Source organism: Crinia signifera, chromosome 11, assembly GCF_055691185.1.
Source record: "Crinia signifera chromosome 11, ASM5569118v1, whole genome shotgun sequence".
In the NCBI taxonomy this organism is placed as follows: domain Eukaryota; kingdom Metazoa; phylum Chordata; class Amphibia; order Anura; family Myobatrachidae; genus Crinia; species Crinia signifera.
This window is the reverse complement of record NC_139227.1, coordinates 14,942,272-14,960,921: the sequence shown is the minus strand read 5'-3', so window position 1 is coordinate 14,960,921 and position 18,650 is coordinate 14,942,272. Positions and strand designations below refer to the sequence as shown.

The 18,650-nt window shown below is 47.1% G+C and overlaps 1 protein-coding gene across 4 annotated transcripts in view; it reads left to right on the top strand.

Moving 5' to 3' along the window:
- CETP (cholesteryl ester transfer protein) overlaps window positions 1-11,350 on the top strand; it is a 63,862-nt gene extending 52,512 nt beyond the window's left edge. For all 4 annotated transcript variants that reach the window (XM_083165100.1, XM_083165099.1, XM_083165101.1 and 1 more), the window contains 6 exons: window positions 1,399-1,551; window positions 4,432-4,499; window positions 4,679-4,721; window positions 6,822-6,891; window positions 9,742-9,827; window positions 11,178-11,350. In XM_083165100.1, the coding sequence (XP_083021226.1) occupies window positions 1,399-1,551; window positions 4,432-4,499; window positions 4,679-4,721; window positions 6,822-6,891; window positions 9,742-9,827; window positions 11,178-11,252 (495 nt within the window). In that variant the 3' untranslated portion in view covers window positions 11,253-11,350. The remainder of the gene's footprint in view (window positions 1-1,398; window positions 1,552-4,431; window positions 4,500-4,678; window positions 4,722-6,821; window positions 6,892-9,741; window positions 9,828-11,177) is intronic.
- The last annotated feature ends 7,300 nt before the right edge of the window (window positions 11,351-18,650 follow it).

The window sequence follows — 18,650 nt, the reverse complement described above, 5'->3', positions numbered from 1 at the left end:
CCGCTCATCTCTACTAACAATAGTCCGGATACCAAGTTACTGTACTGTATGTTAAACAATTTATTCCAGTCTACACATGATGGGTTTTATGTAAGACTCTTTGCTGTTATTAAGAGGGTGCTCACTGCTAATAATGTGAAACGTGTGCCTTGTAGGCAGCATTTTATAACTTAGGAAACATTGCCCTCTCCTGGACACTTGCAGTAATGCACAATACAAACCTACTGCAATAACTTCTGAAATGGTGGATGACATTTAGGGGAATTTTTACTAAAGGAAATTTGTACAAAATAGGTGTATTTGTATCCAGAAATACACTTATTTTTGACATTTACTATCCCGAAAATATTTCAATTCGTATTCGTATTGATAGCACATCAATACGAATACGAATTGCCGTATTTTCGGGATAGTAAATGTCAAAAATAAGTGTATTTCTGGATACAAATACACCTATTTTTTTACAAATTTCCTTTAGTAAATTTTCCCCTAAATGAGATGCGAAAATGTGATTTTTCTGATTTTTAGGCAAAAAAACGCACATTTTGCCAAATTCGCATATTTATTGAGATGCGGAAAACGGCAAAAAACCCGCGGATTTTGACGCGAAACCGCACATTGTGAAGGAGTGATTTTTAGCACTGCCGAAACTCGCATCCAGATGTTTTCGCATTGAAAATTATAAAAATCGCATATTTAATGAGATGCACATGCAGACCAGGTTCTGACAGGCGAATTTGCCAGGACCATGCACAGATCATTGCCCCCTCCTGAGCATAACCAGCCCCGGGCTCGTTGAGCTGGACCTGGTTCCAAAAATACGGGGGACAAAAAGAGTAGGGGTCCCCAGGATTTCAGAAATCAGCCCCGGACTCTTGGACCGGTCCTGGTTCCAAAAATACGGGGGACGAAAAAATCTGGGGGTCCCCCGTATTTTGAAACCAGCACTGGGCTCCAGCAGCCCGCAGTGTCATGCCACAGCCGGGGGACACTTTTTACACACCTCTCGCCATTCCCTGTAATGTCTTTAGGTTTTTGTGACAGCTAATTAGCCTCTAGAATTGGGAGTGTCTAAATAGGGCTATGGTTGCTGGTAGGTGGAGGCTTGGCCACCTCATGTAGTAAGGTATATTCTAGAGCTTGGGTAGCCAACCCTAGTCCTCGAGAGCTACCAACAGTGCATGTTTTGCAGCTCTCCTCACAGAATCACAAGTGAGCTAATTAGCTCCATCTGCGGATCTTTTAAAATGTGTCAGTGATTAATGAGTGCAGCTGTGCAGCAGCTAGGTTGTCTGGAAAATGTGAACTGTTGGTAGCTCTCGAGGGCTAGGGTTGACTACCACTGTTCTAGAGAACCATTCCATTTGCGCTAACTCTTGTGTTTTCCTGATAAGCTAGATCCTGAAAGATCTTCCTGTGGACCAAGCTATGACAAAGGTGTGGAGCCTCACTGCTCCTCGAATCAAAATCAACGAAAAGGGGACAATTGTTACCTCGTCTGTAGCTGTACAAATAAACACGTCTTCCTCAACAGATTTATATTTTGAAATGGTAAGTGAGCATCAGGGATATTTAAACATAAACCCATAAATTATGTGCAATGCTACATGGAACTATTCTTTTTTTAGAATATAATCCTACTGGTGGTTCAAGAGGAGATACCGTAATCTTAACAAGGAAAACACTTCCTGCAATGGTTGCTTGCTGACAGTGGAGATCGGCCATATTGTGGGCTGAGCCCAGGGGCTGGTTGGCATCATTTAGCCTGGTGGAAACGGCCATCCAAACGGGCCAATGCATGCTGCCAGAAGGGACATGGTCAACTTAATGAGGGGGTATGCTTAATATTAAATGTAGGTAGAGAAATTGCAGTGTGGTATGCAATTATTTACTCACTCACACTCAAGGTAGCATGGGACAGGCCTGCGAGACCTTTCCTACATGCTTCCACACAGTCAATACTCTGATTGGTGGATAGCGCCAGCCATCTACCAATCAAAGTGCTGACAGCCATTGGCTGCAGGCTGGAAAGCAGATATATAATTGTGTGACCATTCCCTGCCCCTGCTCGAAGGCATCTACATTTGTGGGGTCCTGGGCAGCTGCCCAATGTGCTTATATGTTTATATGACAAGAGAATGGAAAGAAAGAGTGTCTCTGTGTGGTGCACTTACAGAGTTGAATAAAATATAACCTTTATTCATCGAATTTTGTTAAAAAAACTGCGAAATATACAACACAAATGCATATGACACGGACAGTGAAATTTAAAAGGAATAATCCTCACACCGTGAGGCCCCCAGGATCTGTATCCCTTCTATTATCTGGATCTTTCTGTAGTGTTGCTGGTAAGTGATTGTAACAGTAATGTGTTTTTATCTGCACTGCAACATTTGAGGCATCTTTATGCCATGTAATAGAGGAGAAATCTCCTATTAGTGTCAATAAGGGCGATAGAGTCTTTTAATTGATGTGCACTAAGTGCAAGAAGCAAGTAGAAGACTTTGGCCCTTATTCTGATTGATGCGTACTTTTCCGCATACTTTCGGATAGCGTCTTTACGGCGTCTGCGCATGCGTGGAGAACGCCACGCGCATGTGCCACGCATTGACTCCGTACCTGTTCGTGCAAATCCCGTACAAAACTGTGCCCCGCAATCAGTCTTGAAATATGGGCGTATTATGGGCGTCATGCGGAATGAGACATGGGCGTAGTTTCAAAGTGGGAAAAACTGGGAGGAAACATGGGCGGACACGGGGGAGTACACTTATGTTGGGGGGCGTACATTCGGATAGCACTCCGAATGCACGCGACCAAAACCGATAGAAATGTGCGGTGTCCATAAGTCAAGTATTACTTTGCGGAAACCACTCGGTCTTGCGGTAGCCGAACGGAACGCCTAATGACTACAAGCATTAACACCTGAACCCAATACAATCGACTCCTTTACTCATTACTCACTAATAGGACGCTTGTCAGTGCTTTAATTGAAACCATTGCACTTCAATTGCTGTAAGGGTTAATGTGTGCAATGCATGTGTTAGGCATGCTTGTAAGGATATATTGGCATCTAATTGATTCCAATTCCAAACAGGCATTTTTGTATGAGGATAGGTAATTGAATAAGTGGGTCATGTGATGTATTGCAGAATAGACATAATAGTTTGTAGTTTGGCGTAAATACACCGCTTCCGTGCGGAAGCACCGCTTGCCATCCGTTTGGATGCGGGATTCCCGTGCATACTCTGTAATACCGTGCAGAATCGGAGTGTTTCACCCGCACACGTATGGTTTGTATTTCGTCCGTAAACACGCCCTGTTCTTAAAGAGTGAGTCCGTCCGAATGCGGAGGACACGTGGGCGTTTCTACGGACGATGGCCGCACCGTAAGAATTCGGGAATATCCGCACCGATCAGAATAAGGGCCTTTGTGCGAGATCTCCTAGTTTTTCACACGGCAAAATCTAAATGTGCTGGATGTATTGTACTGACCAATTACAGTAAGGTTTTGGGTCTCCCTTATCCGTGTATTCCAAAATATGAAATATTCCGAAAACAGTGTTTTTTTTTTAATATATTGGATTTTTTTTCCCTTGGAGAGGGGGGTTGCCCACAGCAACCTCCAGGATCCTCTTCAGCAGCATCTCCGGTCCCAGGGTTGCATTGAGCGAGTGCGCAGGTAACGTCACCAGCGCGCCTGCGCACTCGTACAGTGCACCCCTGGGACAGAAGATGGCGCTGAAGAGGATCCTGAAGGCTGCCGCCGATGCCGGGGGACCATAGGGGCACCACCAGAGGAACAGGTAAGTATGGAAAAAAATATATTCCAAAATCCAGAGAAATCTCGGAATAGGGACACTCAACCCGTATTACATGTGGCCTACGGTCCTATCATTGGAAGCAGTGTGTTTAGGAGGTGATCATATTTATGGCATTACCTTAATTGGCAAAATCCCCTTTTGACTTCTCACCCTCCGTCCACATATGTTTTTCTTGGATTTGGCGGTTTGTTAATGTTGGGAAAGAACAGCAGGTCACCAGTCCAAGTGCAAGTTATTGATGTTTGGGTGCGCTCACCTTTGTTGAGTTGTTATTAGAATGATGGGGGTCAGCGTCACCATCCTACCGGTAGGATAGTCAAGATATAAGTTTTAGTGGTTACTTCTGTGTTATGATTGTGTTTCTGAAACCTGTGCTGTTTTTGGTTGTAAATTGTTGAACTGTGCTAATGCACAATTGTGCTGTTTTTGGTTGTGAATTGTTGGATTTTTTTTTCTTCTTTTTAGTATACATTTTAAATAAGCATGGGACCAAATGTGTGTGCCTTTATTGATGGTTATGTTCTAGTTATGATAACCGTTGCACGTGTATGACACGGTCAGCCAATAGCTTTACTGAAAACCGCTTTTTACCTAATTAATTTCATTGCAGGAAATTGTTACCGCAGTCCAGGCCTCCTATGCAGACAAGAAACTTATGTTACACCCGTCTGATTCTGTGTGAGTTTATATGTTATAGTGACCTGATAATAATAGTCTCTGCTTCTTATATGGCACTGGAGAATTAAGGGATTGGTAGTCACTATTTACCATTTTCCGCGGGGGTCTTCCTAACGTCCCCGTATCCACTAAAAAAAATTGTGTTTGTTCTCACTCTGTTATTTATTTCTCTGTATCAGAGTTCACATTACTGCGTTCCGGAGCACGTTGTCAGTGTCTGAGGTAAGTACATTGGATGTAAGTGACACAAACAAGACTTATAGATATAAGGCCTAATACAGACCTGGTGGTTCGCCTGCGAATACGCAGGCAGGGCAATAATTGATGGACTGCTCATACATACGGCCCGGAGTACACATGTACCCCCCTCTGTCTATCTCTTCACTGGCTCCCCATTCCTTTCCGAGTTCTCTTTAAACTCCTCACCACCACCTACAAGGCTCTCTCCTCCTCCACAGCTCCCTACCTCTCTTCACTGATCTCTATCCACACTCCCTCCCGTCCTCTTCGCTCCATCGCTGACCGCCGACTGACCTCTCACCTAATCACCTCCTCCCACTCCCGTGTCCAAGACTTCTCTCGTGCTGCCCCCGTGCACTGGAACAACCTTCCGCCACCCATCAGGCTTTCTGATTCCCTTACCTCCTTCAAGCGCTTCCTCAAAACCCACTTTTTTCGACTAGCCTATCCCTCCTCCTAACCTCTTTTGATCCTCCTATCCTGCCTCCGTTCCCCTCCGTTCTTACTTATCCTATTGTTTTTCGTTCGTCCACCCACCTATTTTTAGTATGTTAACTCTTATGAGTAGGGTCCTCCTGCCTCACGTACTCACCCTACCTCATTACCTCAACTGTACTCCTGTCCTGTTCTTCCCTTCCTCTACTTCATCTTCAGTCTCCTCGACAATTTTGACACCTACTTCTGAACTGATGCTGATTTTAGTTCTACCAGCTATACCCCTATTCATACTGTATTTTTCAACACACCCTGTACATTACCTTGTAATTTGTTTTTTGTTTGCTATGTACGGCGCTGCGGACACTTTGCGGCACCTTATAAATAAACGTACTACTACTACTACTACTACTACTACGAGGCCATCCTGTGATAGAAGCCTGCTCCTTTTTTTATCGCTGGCTGTTTGCAAGTTGACTGACAGAAAGCCGGCATTTGGGGATGGTAACCGGTCATTATCTGGGAGTGTCAGGAAAACGCAGGCGTGCCCAGGCTTTGATGGGTGGGTATGTGACGTCCATGGCTTAAAGTGGTCCTGGAGAGGTGTTGGAACTCATTTCCCCTGTCCTCCTTCCCCCCATTAGACTGAGACCCGGCCAGTGCCGGGGTTTTTGGCACCCCCTACAAACTGCAAATTTGTGCCCTTCCTGACATATTTTTAAAGAGACAGTGGTCTAGGGAGGGGTGTGGTCACACAATAAGGCCCCCAATTCAAATTATGCCACACAGCACAATCTTTTTAACCACATGTAGTGACCCTTATTCAAGTTACGCCACACAGTAGTACTCCTTATACATGTATGCCACACATTATGTCACACACACACACATGTATAAGGAGAACATACTGTATAGTGTTCAGCATACACAAAGCCTGCTTTTCTTACTGGCTTTTATAACATCACATACGGGTGCCGGACGGGTTCCCGACAGTCAGTCATTTACCCGACGTCAGGATCCTGACTGTCAAAATGCAGACAGCCGGGTGCCCGACAGCCACCCGCTATTTTCCCTCGTGGGGGTCCACGACCCCCATAGAGGGAGAATAGAATAGGTGGCTCGCGTACCAAACCAGGTGGTGGTTCCACCCAGTTCCCCCCCCACACTTTAACCCCCGGTGACGTCAGATCCGGCCCCGCTTAGCCTGTTTCTATCGCATTCACGGAGTAAGTCCTGGGCTACGCACAGACCACACACAGTGGGGAAATCATTCAGTGGTGCGAATAGATTTGCAGCCAATCTCTGAAGTAAATCACAGGCTTGCGCGGGTGGGATTTCACTCTGGTGGGGTGGTATCTAATTGATCAATGGGCGATCAGGTCTAAATCAGGCTCATAGATGTTTATGACAATCAGATACGATCTATTATCTTCTAGAAGGTGCTAAATAAATAAGAAGTAGTTACCCATAGCAACATCCCATCCGAAATAGAACTCCCATCTTAGTAAATTTCCCCGCTAGATCACACGCTGCGAATGTGAACCATGAGATTTATTTAACTATGTTTGTCCCCATCACCCCGGTAGTAGAACTGTCTCGGTTACTGTCCTCTGTAGCCTTTTTTTCTAATGCACACTTGTTCCACAGAGTGAGGAGTCTGTGAGGCAATTTCTTCAAAGTATGGTATCTGAGTCTGGGATTCCAGCTGTTGCGAAACGTAAGTTGTGTTTTAGTCTCCTGGGGGACAAAAATATAGAGCATGTTTTTGGGGGCTGTGCTATGGTCTAACAACCCAAAGCGGCAATGTATGCACTGGATTGTACCTACTAACCTTACCTACTCCACTGTAGTCATGGGTAACAAAATAACCCCTATTCCCAGTGTGGCTGATATTGATGCCCCAGGGAAGCAAATCCCCGGGCATTTTATTCTATATTCCGAGATTCCCTAATAAGGAAACACCCCGGGCGACCCGTATATTTATTTAGATGGGCAGGCAGCATGTCCGGGAGCCAGGTTGGCGGTGCAGCTGCGAGCTGTGTATTCAATCAGGGAGCTGCGGCTGGGTGGGTAGGCGGCGCCATAAAGAGAGTGAGGTGGGTAGTGCGGCCTGCACAGTGTGACCTCTGAACACGTATCCGCATGGCCGCATTTGACTGTTCATGTCCGAAGTCCAAGGATTTGAAACTCCAATCCCAGGATTGAAATCCCTGCAATTTTCAGACCAAATCCCAGGATCCCGCCAATCCTGATCCTGGGATTGTCCCCCCTACCCCCTTCCCTTACCCCACTATGGCATGTATACAGCCTATGCAAAGACATTGCAGACCCTCTAGGATTTAACAATTCCATGCTGCAGGCAAGCTTTGGGAAAAGTGTGTGCTGTACATGCAGACTTCGCCAGTCCAACTATGATTTGTCCCCAGAGAGCCCCTTTCTTACCTACCTTATCACACCTACTGGGGCTGGAGGGGTGGCGCAGGTACTTTGTATTCGCACCACCACTCTCTCAGCGCTTCGTTTACGATGCGGTGCATCTCCATGGTGATCTGAACTATTAATTTAGATGTACTTATCCAGGTTCTGCCTGCAAGTTAAAGCGGGTTTGCAGGTTACATCATTTACTTTATGTGATTTGTTCAACATTTAAACACCCAGTGGCAGTGTTTCTCAAACTCGGTCCTCGGGTACCCTTAAGCCCCGCACACACGGGGTGACCTGGCCTCCATGAGCGATAGGCTTAAGCATGAGCGTTCAGCACACATCCCGGTACACCCCCGATGCAGACAGTGATGTGTGCTGAGGGATCTGTGCAGCGTGGGGCCGCAATCTCCCTGTGGGCAAAGGACGTGTGGGAACATGCATCGCCGTCACCTGGGGCTATACACAGGGAGCGATCAGTGCTCCATTTGTAAGTGATCTAGTCAGGGGTGAAAATCGCCTTGTGTGTATGCCCCTTAACAGTATAGATTTGAAGTATATACAGTACATGCTTGTGCACAGATAGGAATACGCAAACTGATGAAGGTTCCAATTAAGTCATCGTAGTACGTGCGAGACCATTCTGCAAAAAAAAAGGATCTTTTTGATCCCTAGCTGTTTACAAGTTGATTGACAGGAGCCCGGCATTTGTAAGTGGTAACCAACCATTTTCTGGGTGTGTCAGAGATAACACGGGCGTGCCCAGACGTTGTCAAGGAGGGAGTGTGATGTCGGCTCCGGCCACGGTCAGCCTGTCCCTGTCGCACTGGCAGAGTAGGTTCTGGGTTACGCACAGATTGCACACAGCGGGGAATTCATTCAAAGGCGAGCGAGTTGCGAATGGATTTGCAGCTGGCCACTGATGGGTGTGATTTTGGGGTCAACGATCTGATCACAGGGCTCTGCAATATTTGCAGAGCAGCAGACCGGTCTGTATAACCCCCTGAGTTTGGGAAGCTCTGCCTTGTGGGCTTTGTGTTCTAGCCTGAGACATGCAGATATAAGTACGACTCAGCCGAGCCTGCTCATATTTTAAAGCAGCAATAACTTAAAAGCAAGTTGGATTTGCCATAAAAGTTATTGCTGCTTTAAAATTTTTTGGAAAGACTTAACAGAATGTCCCTTATGTCTGTATATCGCAGGGTTGTCTACAATCCCGGAATGGCCGGGAGTCTCCCGAAAATCGGGTCCCCCTTCCCGGCCCCCCAGAAAGGTGGGCAACCTTCCTGGATTCAGGGGGACCCCCACTGCGCCCCCCGATCGCAGCACTTAAATGCCGAAATCCGCGGGTCTCAGAGGAGGGGGTGGAGCTAAAATGTCACAATCGTGTCATTTTAGCCCGATCCCTCCACAGAGATCCGTAAATTCGGCTATTTTACATCCTGGGGGCGGGGCTTAATGATGTCACGTTCAGGTCCCGCCCCCCCGAACGGCTGCCTCTACGGCTTCTTCCGGAAAGGAGAATCTAAAAGTCGGCAACCCTGGTATATCGCTGGCTATAACATAACAGGGGTGATTCTGATTCACTCGGTAGAGCCAGAAAGGCCGCCCTGACGAATACCTGACCCCCCCCCACTGCCAATTCCGCTTGCAACCATGCAAGGGGATATGTAACTAGGACACTCCCCCCCCCCCCCTCGCATGTCTCCACAGCAGGAGAAATCAGTCAATGGTCGCGACAATCTAATTATTTCTCCAGGCTTCGCAAATAAGTCAGTCTGAACTTTGACGTCAGCCGCCAGTCACACGCACGCATCGGGCCGCCCACGGGAACGCCCTCAAAATGCCGGCCAATCCCATGAGCGACCACAAATCAAGCCGTTAGCAGGGATCAGGGCGGACAGTGGTGGGGACCACCGCCGTCTGCCCCGATCCCTGCTAACGGCTCGGCAAATTGCAAAGGGGAGCGGAACATGCGCATGAAAGACCGTGCGCATGCGAAATCCCCAAAAAGTCGGGATGGGGCCGAATTTGCAGTAATGTGAAAAGATCAGAATTACCCCCAATTCCCAATATGCTGTAATTCTGTTGTTCCTTCACATCGCAGGACATTATCTTACACGTTAATCGATGATTTCCTTTGCAGGGTTGGAGACAGCTCTGACATCACTGATGAACAGCAAAGGACTGGATTTGTTTGAAATAATGAACCCTGAAATCGCACCACATGAGGTTAATATCACACATGGATGTTTACATGACTGAAATAGTATTATGGCGACAGTCAGCTACAAAACAAATATAGCAGCCTCATAGAGCAAACAGAAGGGTCTCCTCAGTTTTACCTGAGCCTACACACTGGATGTCTCCATAGCTATGCATGCAAGAGTGATAAGCAGCCAGCCAATCAGCTCCTCCCTGCCATGTCTCAGACTGTGTTTGAAAAATGTCAGGCAGGAGCTGATTGGCTGGTAGTTTATCACTCTCCATGGTATCACTTTTGAAGCTTAGTGCATCTTGCAGGGCCGCCACTAGTAATGTTGGGGCCCGGGACTGACCTTCAGCCCGGGCCCCCAGCGGCACCTTCCCCCTCGCTCGCGTGCCGGCACACCCCCCTCGCACGCTGGCACCCCGCCTCACCCCCCCCCAATTACTTACCAGCGGTGGTGTCGGCGGCGCAGCAGCATCTTCTCCCGGGGCTCGGAGCACTCACTGCACAGTGCAGCCTGCAGAGCGCCGAGCCCCTCTGTATCCTAGGCTCGGCGCTCTGCAGGCTGCACTATGTATTGTGCGAGCCGGGCCGCCGGGTTGGGGCATTTGTGCGGGTGACCAAGTTTGCACAGGTCTGAATTTGGCCCCGTCCGCCATGGTGAGGGTCTGAATATGTTGCGCAAGTCCAGACTTACTTTTATCTGCAAAGAGAGGAGAAATCATTCGATGGTCAGTAGCTATCGAACGATTTCTCCTCTGTGCGGATTCTTGCGAGGGCATGTTTAAGCGTACACATTCTCTCGCATCGTAGTGCAGGGATTCGGGCGCGGTGAGCGGGGGAGGGCATTCGTTCTATGGAGCGGTGTGTACCTGGTCGCTAGGCAGCGAATATAAGCAGACTAGTGAGCAGGTCTGAATCGGGCCCCAAGAGTGCAGCGCCCTGCATATCCCAGCATGCCATACCATAGGTTTGCTATGGGAATGCCAGCATTGTGAAGGGCATTCTGGGATATGTAGTATGACAACAGCCAGTGAGCCACCGGTTGGCCAGGACCAGTCTAAGCCTCTAAGGGATCTAACGGGGGAGATTTAATGAGATGCGATTTTTAGGAATTTTCTCAAATCGCACATTTTTTTTGCCTGAATTCCACTATTTAAAGTGCGAATTTTTTTTTTAACCGCAATTTGCATCTCATTAAGTTGGCGATTTTGGGAAAATGTGCGATTTCGCCCGTTTTTTTGCAGAAAAATCGCAAAAAACAAAATCACATCCTGTTAAGTGTCACTCAAAACCTCTGGGTTTCTTTGTTCTTCTTATTTTCTCACAACATTCCTGGGTCTTAAAATCATGTTTCTCTTCCTATCTTTTAGGGTTATTTAGTCGTCCAATTGGATTTTGGCTTTCCTCATCATTTGCTTGTGGACTTTTTGAAAAGGACCATGTAGAAGATGATGTGACAACGTTATTGTGTGTTCAATGGCTAATTGACGTAAATGTATCATTAAACTTTTTATGTGGCTGGACAGTAAATTGTAATGTGAAAGCCATCAGTGTGTTCATTATAATGGGATTTTACATGCAGTAGTATAGAAATGTAGAAAGTATCTACAATATACAGTATGCTGGGTGGAAACATTTAACATTGTATAAAAATATCTTCCATCAACACTATAGGGGGAATTCAGTTGCCGGCAACTTGTATGCCCAGCCGAACTCCGATGACACCTTGCTGAAAAGTGTTCACTACACCATAGGGTAACAAGCAGTAAGGGTTTCAAAATGGGCCAGATTAAAGGGGTGAATTGGCCTGCCATTGTCGGAGTTTAAACTTCGCGGTACTGGCAATTCACCCAGAATTAAATTCCACCATGTGACTTATTCTGACTCTGAGGCAAAAATTTCTGTGTTTAGCCCTCTACACACAGTGAGATTCATTGTCTATTCAATCCCGGTTAGATCGGGATCAAATTGGGAACGAACTGAACGACGCAGTGTACACATTTGATTTGGACTATTTAGTAGGGATGAGCGGGTTCGGATCTCCGAGATCCGAGCCCCCCAAACTTCATGATCCGAGGCTGGATCCGAGCGTGGCTCGCCTTTTCCCGACAGACTCGTATTCTAGTATGAGGCATAACGTCATCATCCTGCTGTCGGATTCTCGCGGGTTTTGGATCCAATATAAATCCCGCTGATCGGTGCCATCTTCACTCCAGCATAAGAGAGTGTGCAGGAAGGAACGCTGTCTGGCTGTGGGTGGTGGCATCGGGTGGCACTGCTCGGTCAGTCCCGGGGTGCCCTGTCTGCCCTATATTTGGATTCTGCCTGTGATTCATAATGACGCTCCCTGTCTGCCCTATAATTGGGTACTGCCAATCTGACAAATAATTGGGTGCTACTGGTCTGCCAAAAAAGTGGGTGCTTCTGTACTCCTGTGCTCCACTAGGGTGCTGTCCTGTGCCCTGTAAAGGGGGGCTGCTGTACAGTGGTGCTGCCTCATGGTGTACAGGGGTACTGCACCAAATACTAAATTGCAATGAAGACACGCTGGAGTGTGATCCTTGTACTGTGGGACAGGGGTGCTGTACATGGGGGCTGTACCAGAAATGTCATTGCAATGAAGACACACAAGGGACAACTCAAAAATTCCCTCTTTTTCCTGCCAATACAGTACATGATTGTAAGCTTGCAAGCAGGGCCCTCCTACCTCTATATCTGTCTGTTACTAGTAGTATTACCCATTTTATTTTATCACTGTTGTTCCAGTTGTAAAGCACAACAGAATATGTGCCGCTATGTTAGGATCTTGGAGGTCTGGTCTCGGGAATGAACCTGTAGCCGGGACCGCTGTTTGGAATGGCCACGGCGCACCCTACCCTGTCTCTGTTGACCCCCTGTGAAGAATGACTAATACCTGCAATGCTAGACTTCATCTGTAGTCGCCACATTTGAAGGGGCGAGTTAAGCCCTCCCCAGCTCCGGTGCAACCAGGCCTTATGTGGAGACAAGGTATCAGTGCTCCTCAAAGGGAACAGTCAAAAGGAGATCTAACTAAAAGGGACTACCTAGGAGGGACTATCGATCAACACCAGGCCAAATAACAGGGACTGGAGCGACCCAGTCGCAGACCAACAACACAAGAAAACCTCACTAAACAATACAACCACAAACAACACTGCAAACAACAAAGAGAACTGAGTACCGATGTACCCGCAATGGCCCCAGTGAGAGATAAGAGAACTCTCTGGGAAAGGCCAGAACAATACCCTGGAAGGACTCAGGAAAGATGTAAGCAAACAAAACTTGATGGACTGACGTCTTTTAAACCTCACAAACTATGGGGCTGATTCGGGCTGATTCGCAAGACTGCGAATTATCAGCCTTGCGAGTCCACCAAACCCCACCTTGAGAATGGTGGCCTGGCCGCCACCCATTCGCAAGGACGGTTCCCTCACAGGGCCCAAAAAATCTATTCGCAGCCTAATGGGATCCACCCACATCATTCGCTGGTCGGCGACCATCAAATGATGGCGAAGTTGCATGCATATAAAAGTGGTTTTCAAGTCACTTACATATGCGAGAATGCTCGGGAGGAAGTGGGCTTGCCCCCCCCCCCTCCCCCATAGGCTTCTACAACGGAGCCTCGCCGGAAGTGGCATAGGTGCATTACAAAATGTGGTAAAACCCTCAAAGACAAGGTTTTACTGCATTTTTGCATTAGTGCATCCCGTCGTCCAAAGGGAGATCCAAAACAAAAACATAAAACCCGAAAAGTGTCCGGTGCACTCCCCTAGTTACATTGCAGTTTCATGGTCTGCACATGTTTTTATTTCGAAACTTACTGCATGTGGGTGGTACTCCGGGGATTCAAGGTTAATTCCAAACAGCAATAAAACAGCTGTTATCTTTAAACAATTAAAGGAGAAATACCAAGAAGTGCCACTAAATCATACAACTTCATTGTGTTGTGCCACAAAAACATCATTTAAGTTGAAGCACAAAAAAAGTTGCTCTATTACCTTCACATACCTACTGTACCTTGTGTACTCACCATCTGACTAACAGGCGAGTTACCGGAAGGGTATATATTTAATTATCCCCATATTCTATTTTACTACTGGCTACCATAATAAGAGGATAAATAAAAATGCTTTTCTACCCAATGGGTCTATGTACTAATCCTTGGAGAGAGATAAAGTGGATGGAGACGATCGGCCACGTTACAGTTTGCAAAATTATATGACCACTTAACCTCTCTCCAAGGCTTACTTACATCTAAGTTGGCAAAGGGGGAATTAAAGCTTTGTCATAACAGCCAAATATGTTAATTTTCGTGGAACAGTACTGTACCTATTCACGGGAGGCAAAGATCTAAGAGCATGCCGCCGTCTGCTTGAAGAGCACTGGGCGTGCCCCCATAGTTACGAAACAGGAAACGAGGCTCGCAAGTGTGGTGTTCCCTTAAAGCCACGCCCCCTTCTGCATAGACCACTGCCACTTTTTCTGGGAGGGGTGGTAGGCTTTTTTGAATTATAACTCCAGGATTGTGGGAGGTGTGGCTTTGCATGCGTACTGTACAGAAGAGCACTGTATTGACAGAGCCAGTCATGACGCAGTGATGGAAAAGCCTTCAAAATCTTTTTGACCTGTATGTGAGACAATCGGGGTCTGGCCTCTAGGTGTGGGAGGAGCTTCAGTGGTCAGGTAACACTTTAAGAAGTGAAGACTGAAAAAGACTATTGGCCTCTTTTTTTATATTATACCAATTATATGATCATCAAGAATCCTACAGAGAGGTACACATTTTTTGTTTTGCGGTTGAACCAGTTTAATCTAAACAATTTCTCAAAAAACAATCTATTAAGGGGCTTTTTCGCCTCTGATAATAAACCCTGTGAGTGCCAGAGATGTTCAAAATTTCAGCAAAAAATGCCAGTGCTGCTCACAGCGACTATTTAACTAAACTTTAATTAATTGACTTCAGACCATTTGCCGGCTATAACTAGAGTGTTTCGTATTCCTCGACTACGACCCTAGCATTGTTAGTGAATATTTTGCACATCTCTCACAGCAAAATTGGCACTCAAAGGGTCAAGTATCCAACTCACCATAAGTTGAACCGGTGTAGACATAAAGTTGGATGATCTTCAGCTGCTCTGTAGGATTTCCAGCTAGTTATTAAGACTCTGGCCAGTTATTCAGACTCTGGCCAGTATTCAGACTCTGGCCAGTATTCAGACTCTGGCCAGTATTCAGACTCTGGCCAGTTATTCAGACTCTGGCCAGTTATTCAGACTCTGGCCAGTTATTCAGACTCTGGCCAGTTATTCAGACTCTGGCCAGTTATTCAGACTCTGGCCAGTATTCAGACTCTTGCCAGTTATTCAGACTCTGGCCAGTATTCAGACTCTTGCCAGTTATTCAGACTCTGGCCAGTATTCAGCAGCCTGACATAATGTTTAAAGAAATCATATCCAGTGATACCTATTTAATCCATTCTCAGAATACCCAAATGCATTCATAATGATAAACACAGAGGAAAGAGTGACTTCATATATGTATACTCTAGCAGTGCTCCCAGTGTTGGACTGGGACATGAAGGGCCCCTTGGGGGAATGTAGTGGTAGGGGCCCATGTTTTGGGATGTGGCCAGCTACCAGAGGGGGTGTGGCCAGCTGCCATAGAGGCTTGGCTAACCATTAAGCTTGGTACATGCTAGACCAGTGTTTCCTAAACTCGGTCCTTAGGACTCCACAATGCAGCTCTGTGTATCAACAACTGTCAATTCCAGTGCCGTAACTAGACATTTTGGTGCTGTGTGTGAGAAAGATAATTGGTGCTGCCCCCCCCCCCACACACACACATAACAATCTACATTACACCACACAGTAGTGTCTATTCCTCACATTACTCCACTCAGTGCCACTTGTCCTCATTCCACTGCAGCTGCACACAGGGTGCAGGAAATTGTATGGGTTGGAAACGGTGCAGGATTTAGTGTGGGTCGGATACAGTACAGGGCATAGTGCGGATAGAGTGCAGGTTGGATACAGTGTCTGTTGTAGACAGTGCGGGATATAGTGTGGGTCGGATACAGTACAGGGCATAGTGCAGATAGAGTGCAGGTTGGATACAGTGTCTGTTGTAGACAGTGCGGGATACAGTGTGGGTCAGATACAGTACAGGGCATAGTGCAGATAGAGTGCAGGTTGGATACAGTGTCTGTTGTAGACAGTGCGGGATATAGTGTGGGTCGGATACAGTACAGGGCATAGTGCGGATAGAGTGCAGGTTGGATACAGTGTCTGTTGTATACAGTGTGGGATATAGTGTGGGTCGGATACAGTACAGGGCATAGTGCAGATAGAGTGTAGGTTGGATACAGTGTCTGTTGTAGGCAGTGCGGGATATAGTGTGGGTCGGATACAGTATAGGGCATAGTGCAGATAGAGTGCAGGTTGGATACAGTGTCTGTTGTATACAGTGCGGGATACAGTGTGGGTCGGATACAGTACAGGGCATAGTGCGGATAGAGTGCAGGTTGGATACAGTGTCTGTTGTAGACAGTGCGGGATACAGTGTGGGTCAGATACAGTACAGGGCATAGTGCAGATAGAGTGCAGGTTGGATACAGTGTCTGTTGTAGACAGTGCAGGATAAAGTTTGGGTCGGATACAGTACAGGGCATAGTGCGGATAGAGTGCAGGTTGGATACAGTGTCTGTTGTAGACAGTGCGGGATACAGTGTGGGTCAGATACAGTACAGGGCATAGTGCGGATAGAGTGCAGGTTGGATACAGTGTCTGTTGTAGACAGTGCGGGATATAGTGTGGGTCGGATACAGTACAGGGCATAGTGCGGATAGAGTGCAGGTTGGATACAGTGTCTGTTGTAGGCAGTGCGGGATACAGTGTGGGTCAGATACAGTACAGGGCATAGTGCGGATAGAGTGCAGGTTGGATACAGTGTCTGTTGTATACAGTGCGGGATACAGTGTGGGTCAGATACAGTACAGGGCATAGTGCGGATAGAGTGCAGGTTGGATACAGTGTCTGTTGTAGACAGTGCGGGATATAGTGTGGGTCGGATACAGTACAGGGCATAGTGCAGATAGAGTGCAGGTTGGATACAGTGTCTGTTGTATACAGTGCGGGATACAGTGTGGGTCAGATACAGTACAGGGCATAGTGCGGATAGAGTGCAGGTTGGATACAGTGTCTGTTGTAGACAGTGCGGGATATAGTGTGGGTCGGATACAGTACAGGGCATAGTGCAGATAGAGTGCAGGTTGGATACAGTGTCTGTTGTAGACAGTGCGGGATATAGTGTGGGTTGGATACAGTACAGGGCATAGTGCAGATAGAGTGCAGGTTGGATACAGTGTCTGTTGTAGACAGTGCGGGATATAGTGTGGGTCGGATACAGTACAGGGCATAGTGCAGATAGAGTGCAGGTTGGATACAGTGTCTGTTGTAGACAGTGCGGGATATAGTGTGGGTCAGATACAGTACAGGGCATAGTGCGGATAGAGTGCAGGTTGGATACAGTGTCTGTTGTATACAGTGCGGGATACAGTGTGGGTCAGATACAGTACAGGGCATAGTGCGGATAGAGTGCAGGTTGGATACAGTGTCTGTTGTAGACAGTGCGGGATATAGTGTGGGTCAGATACAGTACAGGGCATAGTGCAGATAGAGTGTAGGTTGGATACAGTGTCTGTTGTAGACAGTGCGGGATATAGTGTGGGTCGGATACAGTACAGGGCATAGTGCAGATAGAGTGCAGGTTGGATACAGTGTCTGTTGTATACAGTGCGGGATATAGTGTGGGTCAGATACAGTACAGGGCATAGTGCGGATAGAGTGCAGGTTGGATACAGTGTCTGTTGTATACAGTGCGGGATACAGTGTGGGTCAGATACAGTACAGGGCATAGTGCGGATAGAGTGCAGGTTGGATACAGTGTCTGTTGTAGACAGTGCGGGATATAGTGTGGGTCGGATACAGTACAGGGCATAGTGCAGATAGAGTGCAGGTTGGATACAGTGTCTGTTGTAGGCAGTGCGGGATATAGTGTGGGTCGGATACAGTACAGGGCATAGTGCGGATAGAGTGCAGGTTGGATACAGTGTCTGTTGTAGGCAGTGCGGGATATAGTGTGGGTCGGATACAGTACAGGGCATAGTGCGGATAGAGTGCAGGTTGGATACAGTGTCTGTTGTAGACAGTGCGGGATATAGTGTGGGTCGGATACAGTACAGGGCATAGTGCAGATAGAGTGCAGGTTGGATACAGTGTCTGCTGTATACAGTGTGGGATATAGTGTGGGTCGGATACAGTACAGGGCATAGTGCGGATAGAGTGCAGGTTGGATACAGTGTCTGTTGTATACAGTGCGGGATACAGTGTGGGTCAGATACAGTACAGGGCATAGTGCGGATAGAGTGCAGGTTGGATACAGTGTCTGTTGTAGACAGTGCGGGATACAGTGTGGGTCAGATACAGTACAGGGCATAGTGCAGATATAGAGTGTAGGTTGGATACAGTGTCTGTTGTAGACAGTGCGGGATACAGTGTGGGTCAGATACAGTACAGGGCATAGTGCGGATAGAGTGCAGGTTGGATACAGTGTCTGTTGTAGACAGTGCGGGATACAGTGTGGGTCAGATACAGTACAGGGCATAGTGCAGATAGAGTGCAGGTTGGATACAGTGTCTGTTGTAGACAGTGCGGGATATAGTGTGGGTCGGATACAGTACAGGGCATAGTGCGGATAGAGTGCAGGTTGGATACAGTGTCTGTTGTAGGCAGTGCGGGATATAGTGTGGGTCGGATACAGTACAG